We start from the raw sequence: 16,501 nt of genomic DNA on the forward strand, positions 1-16,501 counted from the left end.
AGCAAAGCTAACTGCCGGCTATCCTTCTGGATGCAATTGTAGGCAACATTGTTTTGATGATACATTAAAGTAGAGGCTTAGTGAAACAAGATTAAGAGCAATTAACTTGGCAGTTTAACTTTTCCTTGAAATTTTCTTCAAGAGGAAGACTGAAAGTGAGGTATGTTTGACTCTTTTTTTTTTTGAGGTTATGGGTCCTTCAGGTACCAAAGCAATAGACACCTTGTTTATAGTAAACTGGTCCCTAGTTTGCATTTTGCTTCCTTTAACAGGTAGCTTTTCATGCTCTGGTTTGATCTGAAGAAGAAGTTTGGATCATCACATTCAATAGCTCTACTTATTTTGGTGGTTTTTGGTTTTTTGTTTTGTTTTTTAACGAAAGTATGTTTTTAATACTAGAATTAATTAAGATGGCTTTACACCTTGAGATTCCAAAGGAAAATGATCAAAGCTCCTTTTTTTTATGTAGCTCGTAGTGTTAGTAATGAAATGGAGGGTGAGCCTGTCAAGTTGGTGTTTCAGATTACGGAGACGCTAACAGGTACAGAGGGTTGTTACCAGCTAGTGACTGTTCCGTTGACTGTGTGAACCAAGTTTGGTATGGATACATGGAGCAGATGGTCCTGGTTTTTAAATTTTAAAAAAATCATGGTTTCAGCTGTTAGCTTGTTTGACTATTTCATCGGGAAAGATGGGAAGAGATAGGACTGAATAGTGTAGCGGTCCCTGGCCCCCAGGGTGGCCACGACACCTCCTGGTGGCCTAGCTACTCCTGCAATACCTCAGCTCCTCCGGGTACCCTCCCTTGTCTGTCTTTCTTGCCATGCCTTGATGGATATTATAGTCCTTAGGGAGGGCCCTGAAGTGAGCCTCAGTTCACATCTCTCTACTTCTCATACCTGGCTGGCACCAGTCTTGCCCTCAGGCACTATATCACCTTAAGGGCATTAATCGTGGCATCCAGTCTCCCCGGTAGCCATGCCCATACCTCACAGGTGTCACTGTCATCATTTGCCTTCCCGTATAGACCTCCACCTCTTGGCTATAGCCCATCTGTTACTCTAGCCGTGGACATCTAACTTAGGTTCAATTGTTCTGGCCCAGCTTCACAGTCGCAACCTCTTTTTGGCCTCAGCTCATCTATGCTGCCTCCTCTGGTCTCAGGCTGCGATCCTCTTGGTCTTGGTTTGCTTTGTCTTGTGCTCCTGCCCCTAGCAGAGCTCAAAACCTTGTGTGTTCCTCATGCACCGTTGTGTGGCCTCCTACTACCCCTATAGCCACCATCCAGGCCTCCAGTGTGACACTAAAACAAATGCAAACACCCATTTCCAACTAAAAGAATCAGAGCCTTCCTCAGGGTCACCATACAGATGCCAAAGCCATCTCACTACTCACTGGCTCTCTTAACCCATGGGAAGCTAGTCTGTAGCGTCCACTTCTTGCCAGCTTGAGCTACCAGGAATTCTTCGCCTGGCAGAATCCACGGCTGCACTAGCCCCTCTGCCTCCGCAACCCAGATCCATATTCCCTGGGCTCCTCCTCTTCAGGTCAGGGGTTCTCCTGACTGGCCACAAGTGTGTTTTTAGCTTCAAGAGCAGCCTACTGCTGCAGTTGCTCTCTTGCTGCCTTCTTATGGCTTTGCCCTACTTCTACACAGTAGGGATTTCCAACCTATAGGTCCCTGGCTGCCTACATTCCTGCAACTAGCCCATGTTCAGCTGCCTCCACTTGCCTGTGAAGCTATATCCTGCAGTTCCTATGGCTCCCTGTTACAATGGCCATAGAGACTGATCCCCCTCTCCCATGGTGGTGCAGCAGGGCAAGTAGTCTGCCTGCCCCTCGTATGGATTGGGAGCAGATTGGATTTTTGCTCTCTGGGGGCATCAACCCAGTAGGGGTGTGAAAAGCTTTGGTTGCCCATTCAATTAGGAGAGGATTCGGCCCAATTCGGAGGCCGAATCACCAAATCCAGATAAAATCGGGAGACCAAAAAAGACCCTATGAAACGATTCCCTGTTTTATAAGTCATTCGGTTTCCTTATTGCATGCTGCCCTCCTTTGCTGGAAAGGGCAGCGTACAAATCAGACTAAATAAATACCTGCTTTTGTCACACAGTTTGGTTCATCTGCAAGTGAAAAATGCAGAACAAAGTCTGAAATAATAGCTGCCATTGGAGAGGAGAATAAAAACATCTTCCCAAATTACATTCCCTGTCCCAAACATGAAGGGTGAGGTATTTTTTTTCCTCTGGGCTTGGTGGTGCCCAGAGCACAGTTCAGCACAGCCTGAAGAGAAGATCAGATATTTTTTCTTTTCCTCTTGCTGTATGCAGGCTGTTGCAGCTCCAGAGAACAGTTGTCAGCACAGATTCTGAACTTCCAGATGAGCTGCTTTATGGCCGAGCAGGTTACCTTTATGCCTTGTTGTACTTGAACATGGAAATCGGTCCCGACACTGTGCCACAGTCTGTTATTAAAGAGGTAGGTGACTTCTGATTCCCAAGGGAAGGTGTGACTCCTATTAATTTCTTCACCTAAAGGGGGACAAGAGGAGTAGATTGGAACATGGAGCCTAGACGAGACAGGGAATTGCATCTGGAGGCTGGCAGGAAGGAGAGGGAAATTGGGACGGAGAGTTGGCTTAGAGAAGATGGGGTTGGTTGGGTATGTGGACTAAGTGGGAGAAACAAAATTGAGACTGAGACGCAATGGGGTGCATGGTTGGTAACAGATCCGTGGTTGTAGGGGGAGGGAGGGCAGAAAAGGACAGAGACGAGGACTGAGATGGGAAGCCTGAGTGCAGGCTGGAACTGACTTGGCAAAGGGAATGGGACTGAGGTGGGTATGGAAGAGAGGACTGGTGAATAGACACCGTTGCTAGAGAAGGCAGGCATAGAATAAGAGGTAGTGGTTAGAAATGCTTACGTGTTGCACTTCATTTAAATTTAGAGGTTTATACCATGAGCTGTTTTGCCTCACAGATAAATAACACAGGATGGGTTATAGAAATATGACACATACTTGTGGCTTAATTCTGTGGGGCAACGGTAGATTTGAACATGGTATTGTATTTTTAACTCCTCGCTAGTTTTAAGTGTCACTATTCACTATGAAAAGAGAAACAATATTTTCTGAGTAAGTGATAGCTGGACTAACAGAAATGTTTGTTCTCTTTCAACCTCAGGTAGTTGACGTCATTATTGAATCGGGCAAAAACTTCTCAAAGGAGGAACGTAAAACCGACCGGTGTCCTCTTTTGTATCAGTGGCACAGGAAGCAGTACATTGGAGCAGCCCATGGTGTGGCTGGGATATACTACATGCTAATGCAGGTAAGTTCGTGTCCTGTGGTAAGGTAGTTCTGTGTGAACGAGTGGTTACAGAATCTGTTTTGCATAAAGCAGTAGTCCCTATACTATGATACTCTGTGAACCTTGTTGTGGGCGTCTTTGTGCATGGTTAGTGGTCATTGTTGATTATTGCGTTCAGTTGTTATTTTTATCTGTTATTTTTATTCCCATATACAACTTCGATCTTTCCATTAGAAATGCACCCCGTCCTTTCCTGTTCTGTTGGTGATCTCTCCTATGCTAGCCACTCAGCTGGGTTTACTTTTCACCATCTCATAAGCTCCAGAAAATTGGTAGTTGATGCACTTTCTTCCTGCTGACCTCCAACCCAACTTACATATTTTTCTTTCCCCAAATGTTCTGATGCTGCCCAAGCTGTTGTTTTAGTGCCTACAACTCTGCCCTGCCTATTATCCTTAACCGGTTTACTTCCATCTATGCTTGTTCTCTTTCTTGCATGCCAGATTCCCTTCCCACCTCCTCTGCTGTGAAACAACTCTAATATGAAGCTGACATCCCTAATAAGTAGCATGTGTCTTATTTTCATTTTTGTGATAAGATCTGGAAATTATTTTTATCCAATGCAGCACAAAGATGGCCACAGGGCTGCAAAGTCTTAATCGCACTCCTCCCTTGTATCTAATATTGCTGGCAGTCATTCTTGTGCCTTCAGCTATAGTACATTTCTTATGCAGCCATGCAGGCCACCCTTTTTCCTAATGAAATGCAAGGAATTTGATTTCTTTCAATCTAAGAATCCTGCTGTGATCTGTTGTGTGCTGCCCTTCATCTCCCCCTTCCCTTCAAGTCATTCTTGCCCAACAGTTTCTTTCCTCCTCTTTCCCTGTATGCCACCCTGATAGCATCTAATCTCTTAAGAAACCTACAACTTCCTATCTGCTTGCCTACCATTTCAGGTTGTTAAGAAAAATGGTTCTGTCCAATATGGCTTGTTGTAGGTGGCAATTACTCCAAATATAAATAACATTGATTTTTTTTCCCATTATGTAAAATTGCTGCTTTTAACAATTACCACAGAACTGTTATTTGAAATTATATTAGATTATTGCCTTTTCATTGTACCTTTAAACATCATGAGTCACTCGGTTGGGTCACTTATTGCCAGAGGAACAAGATATGAGGATTTCTTTCTGGCATTTGAAGCATGGTTTTGGCAAGGAATTCAAAATGTGTGTGTAGGTATATACACACACATATAGCTAGATGGGTAGGGGGTGTATATTTAATAACTTTTAATAATAAGTAAACAGTATTTATGTATAATAAAATAAATCTAAATACTATCTGCCCTGTGTGTACATACTGCCTGTGCTTTGACGATCTCTAACCACTTCAGAGACACTTGCACAACACTTCTGTGGGGTTGGTAAACATCATTGTACCTACTTACAGTAGGAAAAAGGGCACTGCAGCGTTAAATATCCTCGTCAGCAAGTTGGTGGCAGATCTGAAATGTTTAACAAGGTATTTCGCATGCCAGTCTCCTGTTCCTAGCAAAGAGGCAAAAACCTTTGCTTTCATTCTTGGGTTGTTAGTAAACAAATGCCTCCAGTAACTTATTGTATGTATTGCAGTAGTGCCTATGAGTCCCAGTTATGGACCCCCATTGTGCTATACTCTATATAAACACATAGCAAAATGACAGTCCCTGCACTAAAGAGACAAATCTAAGAGGAAAGAAATGAGGTGGATACAGATGGGGAGAGTACAATGAGACACTATCGCTCAGCATATAGAGCAGTGTAGAGCTGCCTGCCCATTTTCAAGGTCTTTTCAGACATTGTGGCAAAGGCGAAATGTTTTAACATTACCTCAGCAGACTTTTTTGCAGTGGGGAAAGAGTATAAGAATTCTTTTTGCTTTGTTTCTTTGATCAGGACAATAATTCTCTGAATCGACACCTTATTACGATTTCAGTAGAACAAAATCCTATAGTAAAAATTGTGTTGATTGTTGTTATTTACTTTAAAAAAAAATCAACTTAAAACAGAACCTGATTGTCCCCAGACCTGAACATAAGCCCAAGGTGGGGAAGGAAATCTAAACAGATTAGGCTTTCTCTTATTATCTCCCTTCCTGAGGAATGGACAGGACTGCACTCGAAAAGCTCAAGGACAAAGCATGGTGGCCTCAGCGAAATGGTGGTCCTGTGACCATGTGTCCCCATGAAAAACTAGCATAATTAAGGCACCTCATCTATATCTGCTCTGTCTTCTACTGCAGGACAGTCTGACCCTCAGATTCTAGTACTTTTCAGTGACACCGCAGAGCCACATACAGATCTATTGGTGAGCCACTGGTTACTCCCAAAAGTTTCTATTCTCTCCTATAGTAAGGCTGGAATGGTATTGTAGCTGTGATGGTCCAAGAAATACCAAGGTCACCAAAAACTCATCCTAGCCTCTTGCATATGTTTTCACCTGGGAACTCATGGGCAAACAGAATAGATCCCTTTATGGGAGTATTGGTGATCAGTGGTTTAAAGATGTCACGTTTCAGGATGTAAGTTCATTTTAGTGATATCTTTGTCTTGCAGATACTTAAAGGCCTCTTATTTCCTTGTAGAAATCTGAATGGCAGCAGGCACTTGCTTATTAAATGCAGATTGGCTAAAGCACCAAAACGACATTCAACACAAAAAATGGTTCTGTTTCTGTCACTGATTTAATGATTGGATCATATGGGTTTTGGCCACAGAGCTGCTCTTTTGTTTGTCGGAAATTGTAAAATTTACGGAGATTAGGAAAAGAACAGACAGCTGTGCTATGAAAAATGCCATTAAGGGGCTAGGAGAGAAAATGAAAATTAAAAAGCAACTGCAAAATATATTCACCAGAACCACTATGCTTAATCAGTATCTAGACCTCACTTACAAGGGCACAGCAGCCAGTGGATGTATTCCCTATTACATATACACATGTCATCTTAACACTATTAGTGGAAGTATTGTACTGTCAGGACCATAATTCTGAAGTTGTTTGGGTACCTAACGGCATAGAAGTTATTTCAGAAATTTGAAGTGGAGACCTTTTCTATATTTATAGCATGATGCTGTTTTTCCCAAATGCCCTTCCAGTGGCTCTGTCAGATCCCAGTTCTTGATTTAGATAATTTCTTCAAATCTCTATAGTTTTAGGAAATGTTATTTATGATGGAAATTTTAACCCTCATAAGCATTTAGGCAGAAAGGTTATTGGCTACCACTCACTCCTGGTAACTCCCCTCCAGGAGTATCTCATCCATCAGGAAATGTGCCAGGTTTGTATTTTGCAGGGCTTGGCTATTTATTTTAAAACCATATTAGCTAAATATTGTAATAAGTGCATGCTATAAACAACCAAACCATAAAGCCATCTTATTTCTCTCAAGTGTTTCCTTTGATTTCAAGGCATAGAGGACTGGGAATCTTGGAACTTGTGTTCTGTTCTCAGTTCTGCCATTAGGCTTCCTGGATCAGCTTAGGTAAGTCAACTAACTAGTGTGTGCTACAATTCTCCATTTGTAACTAGGCATAATAATGCTTTTCTTAAGGGTTTTGTGAAGGTAAATTCATGAGTATTTCTTAAGAATGTTAAAATACATCTACAGAAGGTTGTATGTGGAGTATTGGGGTCTGTAAAAGAAAAAAGTGAAGAAATCATTAAACAGTGTTTTTAATGTAAGATTATTGTTATCTTGTTTTTAGCCAGTTGCAAATGTGGATCAGGATACCCTGACGGAGCTGGTGAAACCAAGCATTGACTATGTGCGTCATAAAAAATTCAGATCTGGGAATTACCCATCGTCGTTAAGCAATGAAACAGACAGGCTTGTCCACTGGTGCCATGGTGCCCCAGGAGTCATCCACATGCTTATGCAAGCTTATAAGGCAAGTTGTTCTCACCTGTGTCTGTGCATGCACGCACTTGTGGCCACAGAAGAAAGTTGTGATCTTACTGGCCAAGATTTTCAAAACTAGAAACCTAAAGTTGGCGCTTAGTAAGAGGCCACATAGTTACATAGTTAGGCATCTTAACACAAAAGTGCTGAGCAAAAAAAGCAGCTTCCCCGGAGCTTAATAGTATCTGCTGAACTTCTTGGAAATCGGGCCACTTCTAATTTAGAAGTCCAGTATTATGTTATTAGTGCTGAAGATCTTGGTCTATCATTTTTGCCTTATTCAGAATGTTAAAGGTACCTTTGGTTTTAAAACCAGTCTTTCTTTGTCCTCATGATCAAGTATCTTAGACTTGTGCTATAAAGATCTAGCACTTGAGACCTTAATACCTTGATGTCAAACCAGATCCCAGATTCCTGCTAAAGGACAAATATAACTCATACGTTACTACTGCTTGTTCCTCTGCATCCTCACTGGCTTCGCTATCTCTCTTGCATGCTAGAGTGCTGACTGGCATGTTACTTAAAAGCATGCAGTTTAATTATATGCATGCAGGTTGATTCTTGTCTTGACAAGACTTCTTGGCAGGTTCTCTGGTCAGTCTCCAAGTGGGTTGATGAAAAGCAGTCATGGTTATCAGAATAACTGCTTGCACTGCTGCCTGTGGGCACTTTTACACACGCTCCCAGGGTGAGGTGGGGGAGGCAGAACTTTAATTAGAGTGGCTCTCAGAACACTCCCATGTCTCCCTGAACTTAAAAATGGAGGTGGGGGTGCTTTTAACTAATGCTCATTCAGCAAGCTTTTAGTCAAGTGACTCCACTGTCATTTTTAGGTGCAGAAACACTGATACACGAGATGCAGGAGGCTGCGGAAGTGCGGCAACTGCTACACTCTAGCAGACTCAGTTAATTGGGTCTGATCTGATATGGTGGAATTTCAGTGCAGCAGAGCAGCCTCCACGCTCATGTAGAGGCGTCCTCTAATTTGAACTATAACCATCCTACAACACTGCTGAATGCAACAGCAGCCACAGCAGTGTTTGCTTTGGAATGAGGGATGGATTTACATTGGGCAAGGTCATGCCTGACCAACCTTTTATTATGAGATGACTGGCTCGTGGATGTGATATACCTTGATTTTTAGCAAGGCTTGTGATATGGTGTCCCACAACATTCTCACAAGCAAGCCAAGGAAGTACAGGTTGGATGAACTGACCGTAAGGTGGCTAAAAAATTGCCTGGATCATCGGGCTCAAAGGTATCAATGGCTTGATGTCTAGTTGGCAGCTGGAATCAAGTGGAGTGCCCCGGGGGTCAGTCCTGGGGCTGGTTTTGTTCAGTATCTTCATCAATGACCTTGAAGATGGCACAGAATGCATCCTCAGCAAGTTTGCAGATGACACCAAGCTGGGGGGAGTAGTAGCTGTGCTGGAAGATAGAGCTAGGATTCAGAGGGCCCATCTACATGTTCATTAATGTGCTTTTGCTAGTGCACATTAAATTTAGTGCCTCCATTGTGAGGTACTAGAAAAAGGCACATTATCCTATTTTAATGCGCATTAATAAAAGTGCATGTTTTTTGTGATGCTTTAATGTGTCTTTAAATAGGCTAATGCACATTAAAGCACATGTATAGATGATCCCAGAGAGACCCAGATAAATTGGAAGATTGGCCCAAAAGAAATCATGTTGTTTTCAATAAGGAGCAAGTGCAAAGTCCTGCACTTAGGATAGAACAATCCTGTGCACTGGTATAGGATGGGGACCAAATGGCTAAGCAGCAGCTCTGTAGAAAAAGACTTGGGGGTTACAGTGCACAATTAACTAAATGTGAGCCAACTGTGTGGCCATTGTTACGAAGACAGCTAATGGCATACTGAGTTACATTGGTAGGAGCACTGCCAGCAGATCAAGGGAAGTGATTCTTCCCCTCCATTCAGAGCTGGTGAGACCACATCTAGAGTACTGTGTCCAGTTTTGGGCTCCCCACTACAGAAAGGATGTGAACAAAGGAATGAGTACAGCAGAGAGCAATGAAAATGGTTAGGGGGCTGGGGCACATGACTTCTGAGGAGAAGCTGAGGAAACTGGGCTTATTTAGTCTGGAGAAGAGAAGACTGAGAGGATTGAATAGCAGCCTTCATTACCTGAAGGGTAGACTGTTCTCGGTGATGGCAGATGACAGAACGAGGAGACGTGGTCTGAAGTTGCAACAAGGGAAGTTTAGGGTAGATATTAGGAAAAACATTCTTACTAGGAGGGTAGTAAAACACTGGAACAAGTTTTTGGTCGTGGAGAGTTTAAGGCCCGGCTAGACAAAGCCCTGGCTGGGATGATCTGGTTGGGGGATGGCCCTGCTTTGAGCAGGAGGTTGGACTAGATGGCTTCCTAAGGTCCCTTCCAACCCTAATTTTCTATTATTCTAGATATTGCAGAAATCCATTTTTCCTTTCCTGACGTGATGCTTTCTCAGCACAAAATGCTGCATATTTTCAGGAGCTGAGAGGATAAGAAACACATTTTTAGCTAATAGGCTCATCCTTGGCCATCTTATTTTAGGTTGGTCAGGTCACATACACAGCTTCTTTCTGTCCTTCAGTCTGCCTTCTAAAGGAGCAATATACAAAGTAATCAAAGAGCTTGTCGACTGCACAACCTGTTCCATAGCACATGGTAAAAGGAACTCTGAGCCACCCGTCGTCTTAGAAAATGGAATCGTCATCATACATACATCCTATGTCCTTCAGATAATGAGAGAGACTCTTTATCGCATTAGGCATGTTTTTACAAAGCCCAAGTTTTAAGATCGACACTGACATAGGAGGTACTTCATATATGTCTTAAACTCTCTTTTTTTCTTGTTGTGAGTGGAGTGGCACAGGCCAGAGGGAGCAGTATGTAGGTTCTTGAGAGCAGAAATCTCCATTTTCTTTTGGCCAAAACAGATTGGTTTCATTCCCTGCTTTTCTGCCAAGCTGGGTAGACATCCAAAGGGAGATTGTAGGGACAAGCGTGAAACCTAGACAACTGGTGGGGGGTGCACGTGTCCCCCCGACAGCCAACACTGATGCTGTCGGTAGGGCTGGTGCCCCCGCCAATGGGGCTGGTGGCGGCTTCTGTGGGTGCCCCCCCAAATTCAGGAGCCACCAGTCACTCATGGCGTGAAATTTGATGGTATACCAAAGGTCAGGCTGGGAGGAATTCTTTTACGGTGCCTCTTGGAGGTACTGAACTAGAAACAATGCTCTTCAGTCAGGGCAGTGCTGTGTGCCTCAACATGTGTGAAGATAGCTAATATTATAGTAGGTAACAGTGCAGTGCAAAGCAGTGATCTCTGACAATTTCATTATAGGAGCCTGACTTTGGTCAGCAGACCACCATGACGTCCATCAGAATAGTTGGAACTGATCTCTGCTGTTTAGGGATTGCCTGTCAGGATCCCATGTGTTTCATGAATGTCTTTAACTAGGTCAACCTTGGGCTTTGTGCTGTTCTCTTTGCTCGTTTGTGTGAAATTTTGGTTTAATTTTTAAACCAAACATCATAATCCAACCATGATGGTGATTTGGGGGTTAAGCCTGGGAGAATGATGAATAACTAGATTGAAGATAATTGATCATGTGGGTTTTTTTCATTGTGAGTTCAGATGCCTAAAAGTCCTCTAAATTGCCTTTCTACCTGTGTAGAAAGGTATGTGCAGTCTGGAAGGAGAGAAAAAGTATTTCCATGACAGAAGGATTGTGAAAAACCCAACTACATAGATAGCTGCGTTCCCCGTATCCATCCTCCCCTTTGTTGGTGAGTAGGTTAAATGAATGTAAATGATTTCTTGCTCCATAGACCTTTAAAGAGGATAAGTACTTGAAGGATGCCATGGAATGTAGTGACGTCATCTGGCAGAGGGGTTTGCTGAGGAAAGGCTATGGAATATGCCATGGGACTGCTGGGAATGGCTACTCCTTCTTATCCCTCTATAACCTAACTCAGGACAAAAAGTACTTCTACCGAGCTTGCAAGGTAAGATGCACTGCATCCCCTTTTCTCTCCATTTCATCCTTGTATGAATTTGTGTAACTAACTAAGCAGGTCACATACCCTTTTTGTTCTGTGCTACCCGTATGTCTTTTTTTCTTTCTTTCCTAAAACGTTGTCAGTGGTTTTTAGAAGGAAAAAAGGAGTCACGGTGTGAAATACACCTCCTCTGACAATAACTGGCGAGTATTCTGTTCTGTTATAGATACTCCATTGTGATATTCTGTGCAAGATACAACTGATCTAAACATCTGGTGTGATTATTACTTTGGCTAATTGGCTTCTGACCTCATGACTGTTTTGGGTTGTGCAGGCTTGAGCTGCCTGGCATTAGGTTTAAACTATATCAAGTACTACATGGAGAACTGCTGTGTTCTCACGAGAGCTCTGACATTGGCTCCCTTTGCAGTCCTGAATAATCTCCTCGTTATGTCTTTGTTTCCCTAATTACACAAGAGTGTTCTGAGCCTTAATTCATTAACCTTGGAGGACATTAGGTCCTTCTGTTTCCCAGCTGTCTTCATCATTAGCCAGATGCACAGGGGCTGACTATGGAGTCTGATACTATATAGTAGGCAATGGAAGTTTTAAAAATGCCAGTGATCTCTTTGCTTGTATTATTTGATATGTACTGTAGTACTGCATTGCAATCAGACCCCAGGACTGTTTTATGACTAAGACTTCTCTCAGCCATTAGAGAAGTTGTAGATCCAAAGAACTCTAAGCAATACTGACGGTGATTTATAATGTTTGTAGGATTTGCCCACAGGACTGTGACACCACTCAGGCTTTCTTGATCAGGTTCTAAATTCTGTTTACTGATTCTCAGTACTTACATGGCACTGCCATAGTACTGGAGCACCTCTTAGTCTCTCTCTGGTTTGAAGTACCTCTAAGCTGCTTACAAGGGTTGAAAGTTGCTCAGAAGTGCCTCCAACACCTCTGAGATGCTGAAAGGCTAATGTTATCATACAGCTTAGCAGCCTTAGTCATGGTCCAGGCCCCCAAGTGCCAGGTGCTGTGCAAACTCAAAATAAGAGAGTCTTTATTGCAGAGGCATTGCGATCTAGTTAAAGATACTCAGACCACGTAGCCCAAGGAAAGAGTGAGGGCATGCTGATTAACATGATAGCTGTAGTTCTAGTGCACCAGCAGCTTAACTGTTAAAGTGTCTGGTAGGTGTCATGGCAAAAGGAGAGGTTTTTTTTAAATCAAGGACTGGAAGATTGTTTAGGGATTGTGGGTGCTTATAAGGAGCTCTTTCCAAGTTTAAGTAGCAGGATGGGACAAGGATAGACAACCCCCAGCATGGGTACCAGACTGTGGCACATGAAGGCATTTTGAAGAGGTGCACGGACACATTGGTCCCATATTGGATCAGCACCAATTTATAAAGAAAATCGACAGTATCAGCAGTCGGCTTTTTTTTGGCTGATGTGGCCAATTTAATGCCCGGCGCATGTGCAGCCACAACACAGCACACAGACGGCCAGGAGTGGAGGCCACCAGCGTGGAGAGCAGCTGGGTCCAGCTGGTAAGTCTCTTGTGAGGGAAGGGGCATTGGGGGAATGGACACAGATTGAGACCCCAGCAGTGAAGGAGGAAGTGAGGCTAGGGGTGGTGGCAGTGCTGGGAGGGGGGCTATGGCAAATTTTGGGGTGTCTGCAGCCCCCCATAGTCCCTTCCCAGGGCCGCCCACCCTGAGTGCAGCCCCGACCACAACACCACCCCCACTCCTGGCCAGGAAGAACTCAGCACCACCCTGGCCCCAACCCGCAACAGCAGCCCATCCTTGCCCCACACGCATACACATGCCCCCATGTCCTCCCAGGGTACGTGTAGTGGCAGGAACCTCACCCCCAGATGAGCCACTTATGGCCCCTTCCCCTGCCCTGGCTGTGCAGCCCCAGCCCCACTTCCTCCCTCATCACGGAGGCCTCAATTTGATCTCTCCGCCATGCCCCTTCCCTCCCCGCTTTTCCCACAGCAGGCTTGCCAGCCAGATACTGCTTTCCAGGATGCCTGGCTGCATATCAGATCGACATTGGCCAATATGGCTCATTAAAAATTAACCATTGGTATTGGCTCAAAAATTCTCTGTCGGTGCACCCCTAGTATTTTGTTGTCACATGTGCCTCTGGGCGGACAGCGAGGAAGGGGCCAGGTCTGTGGTGCCACAATAAGGATCGGACCCCTCGCAGTTCCCACACCATCTGCCCTGACACAGCAACGTCTTACGAGTCGAAGTTGCAGGTATTTCTGGCATTCTGCCCAAAAACATTGCCTACCCCTGGGATAGGACAAGGCACAAAAGGGCTTGCTTGAAAATAATGGTTTAGGAATTGTGGGTGTTTATGAGGAGCTCTTTCCAATTGTAAGTAGTAGGCCTGTGCAAAGTGGCAAGTATTTGCTTCAGATTCGGATTTGGCCAGTTCAGAGGGACAGTGATTCGATTCAGAGATTCAGATCACTGTCCTGAATCGATTCGGCTGAAATGGATCCAAAGATTCGGCGCCACTTCAGAAATTCGGCCATAGACTAAACAGGCAGCAATCCTCACCATGCTGCACACAGCTGCTTCCAGCTGGTAAGTGTTGTGATGGGTGGAGAAGGGAGGAAAGCGGTATGGGGAAAGGAGGGATTGGGGCTGGGACAGGCTGGCCAGCCGGGGTGGGGGGGGTGCAGGGTGCGGGCACAGCAGTGCTGGAAGCGGAGGCTATACCCTGCTGCCACTTCCCAGCCAGGGCAGGAGGGGCACAATGCAGGCGCAGCTCACTCTGAGCAGAAGAGGGGAAGAGGCAGCAGGGCGTAGCCCCCGCTCCCAGTGGTGCTGTGCCCACATCCCGCGGCCCTCCCACCCCAGCTTGCCAAGCGGCGGCAGCACCCACATTCTGCACCCCCCGCCTCGGCTGGGCAATTGGCGACAGCGCCCAAATCCCACACTGCCTCCCCCCATGTTGGCAGCATCTGGCCTGCTGCACTGACTGACCAGTGCTGCTGTGCCCACATCCCACAACCCCCTGCCCCAGCTGGCCAGCTTGTCCCAGCCCCAGTCCCAGTCCCTCCCGCATCCCACACACCCCCACCTTGGCTGGACACTGTGGGATCCAGGTGCTTCCACCGCTTGCCCAGCTGGGGTGGGCGCAGGATGCGGGCGCAGCACCACTGGGAGCAGGGGCTATGCCCTGCTTCTACTTGCCCCCTTCTCCCCGGAGTCAGCCATGCCTGCATCATGCCCCCTGCCCCTAGCACTGCTATGCCCGCGTCCTGCACCCCCCGGGCAGCTTGTACCAGCTGGCAGCTTGTTCCAGCCCTAATCCCTACCTCCCTCATGCTCTTTCCCTCCCCGCTCTGCCCTCCACAACAGACTTACCAGCTGGAGGCAGCTGTGTCCAGCATGGTGAGGACTGCTGCCTGTATAGTCTATGGACGAATCTTTTCCGAATCGATTTGGAGGCTTCCAATTTGATTCAGACCTTTTAACTGGTCTCCCAATTCAATTTGGATTTGGAGGTTTGGGTCAAATCTCATCCGAACTGAATCGGCTACTGAAGCTTTGCACAGCCCTATTAAGTAGTAGGATAGAAAAAGTCACAAAAGAGCTTGCTTGAAAATAAGCAGGCAGTGGAATTGACCCTCCTGGCTGGGCCACAGCTAAGCTATTTTAATGCTGAATGTGATTTGCTGTCTCAAGTGGGGATAGGCTGTGAAGGGCTTTGAAAGTGAAGGCAAGTAGCTTATGCATATGCAACACAGAAGAGAGACTTGCTGGAGGAATGTAGATGAATTGGGGACAGTCAAAACGACAAGCTAGGAAGATGATCCTTGGCAGCAGCATCCTGGATGGGCCTGGCAGCACAAGATTGCATTTGTCAATGCCAGAGGAAAAGTTACTGCAAGAACTGAGATGTCAGATAAGAGCCCAGAGAACATTTTTTTAGTTGTCTGGTGGCTAGGAAAGGCTGAGACATTATACCAAGAGTCAGCCTGGATGTGAAGACCTACGGCAACATCTGAGTCCAGAATACAGGCCTGAGTGACGGATAACACGATGGGGATGTCCACTATCACTAGAGAAGAGAGGTAGAAAGGACTTGGACAATGTGAAATTTAGCATGGTTAGCCATGTTATTAAGCGGGAGCTGACAGATAGACATCCAAAAGGGAGCATTAGAGACAGGCCAAAATTCTTAGTCTGAACAAAAGGAGAAAAGAAGATCTGTGCTCGTAGAAGATTATCCAAAGAAGATATAGAGGGGGAGGATCCCTGGGGGAGCCCCCAGATAAATATGAGGGTAAGTGGGTGAGGGAGAATCATAGATAAGTATCATTTTAGAAACAGGAAAATGAGGCAGTGACCTAGGCCGCATCCACTCGAAACTTACCATAGCTGGCAGCATTGCTTTCAAACACACTATGCATTGGGCTGCTTCCCTGCCTGAAAACAGTGAAAGCTATTACTGATGCTGCACAAACGTAGGTAACTAGCACAGCCACGCTGCTCTGTGTGGAGGGGATGTGCATGGAACAGCGCAGCGTGTTTGAGGGTGCCACGGCTGAGCAAGTGAAACCTGGACACTGCCTTCATCCCTTGTCCAAGGTCACACAGGAAGGCTATGTCGGAGCAGGATATTAAACTCCCTGTTCCAGGTTAGTACAATAACCATAGCATCATCCTGCACCACTCTAGGATTTTTTTGTTGTACGCCTTTTCTGCAGGAGTGAGAAGACACTAGTGTGTGGCACTATTGCCACCCTTTTGTGTTTGGGAGTCTCCAACATGCTGAAGCAGCTTCCTCTGTATTTGGATGAGAGATTCTTTCAACTGTGCTAAGGAAGGGCCCGCTGGCACTTTTCCATAAAGTAACAGCATAGAATAGGGTGTGCAGTGGCACTGAGCACCTACGCATATCTCTGGAGATAATGACACGACTTCTGTCAGTCACCATAGCATCTGCTTGCATTGATAGCACAAGGCTGAAGACAGAGACTTGTCTGCTGTTGCATACCCCAATTAGGTATTTACTGAGTGTTTGTAGCTCACAAGCTGTTCTGCTTGCTAGATAGACTCTGTGAGTGGAGGGAGGTCCTGTGACCTTCCATCTCACATAGCTAGGAATAATGAGTTTTTCTCTGCAAATGAAGTTGCAAAAACACTTTTAAACAGTTTATGAAGTCAGAACCTACCCATGCACAAACTTATCCTGGGCCAGCTGCTTT

The 16,501-nt window shown here is 45.3% G+C and overlaps 1 protein-coding gene across 1 annotated transcript in view; it reads left to right on the forward strand.

Moving 5' to 3' along the window:
• LANCL2 (LanC like glutathione S-transferase 2) overlaps nt 1-16,501 on the forward strand; it is a 47,601-nt gene that overhangs the window by 16,328 nt on the left and 14,772 nt on the right. The window contains exons 4-7 of the mRNA XM_090050027.1: nt 2,334-2,481; nt 3,185-3,331; nt 7,056-7,238; nt 11,090-11,266. Of these exons, the coding sequence (XP_089906153.1) occupies nt 2,334-2,481; nt 3,185-3,331; nt 7,056-7,238; nt 11,090-11,266 (655 nt within the window). The remainder of the gene's footprint in view (nt 1-2,333; nt 2,482-3,184; nt 3,332-7,055; nt 7,239-11,089; nt 11,267-16,501) is intronic.

This window comes from Crocodylus siamensis, chromosome 5, assembly GCF_052110815.1.
Source record: "Crocodylus siamensis isolate JL-2025a chromosome 5, ASM5211081v1, whole genome shotgun sequence".
Classification (NCBI taxonomy): Eukaryota; Metazoa; Chordata; order Crocodylia; family Crocodylidae; genus Crocodylus; species Crocodylus siamensis.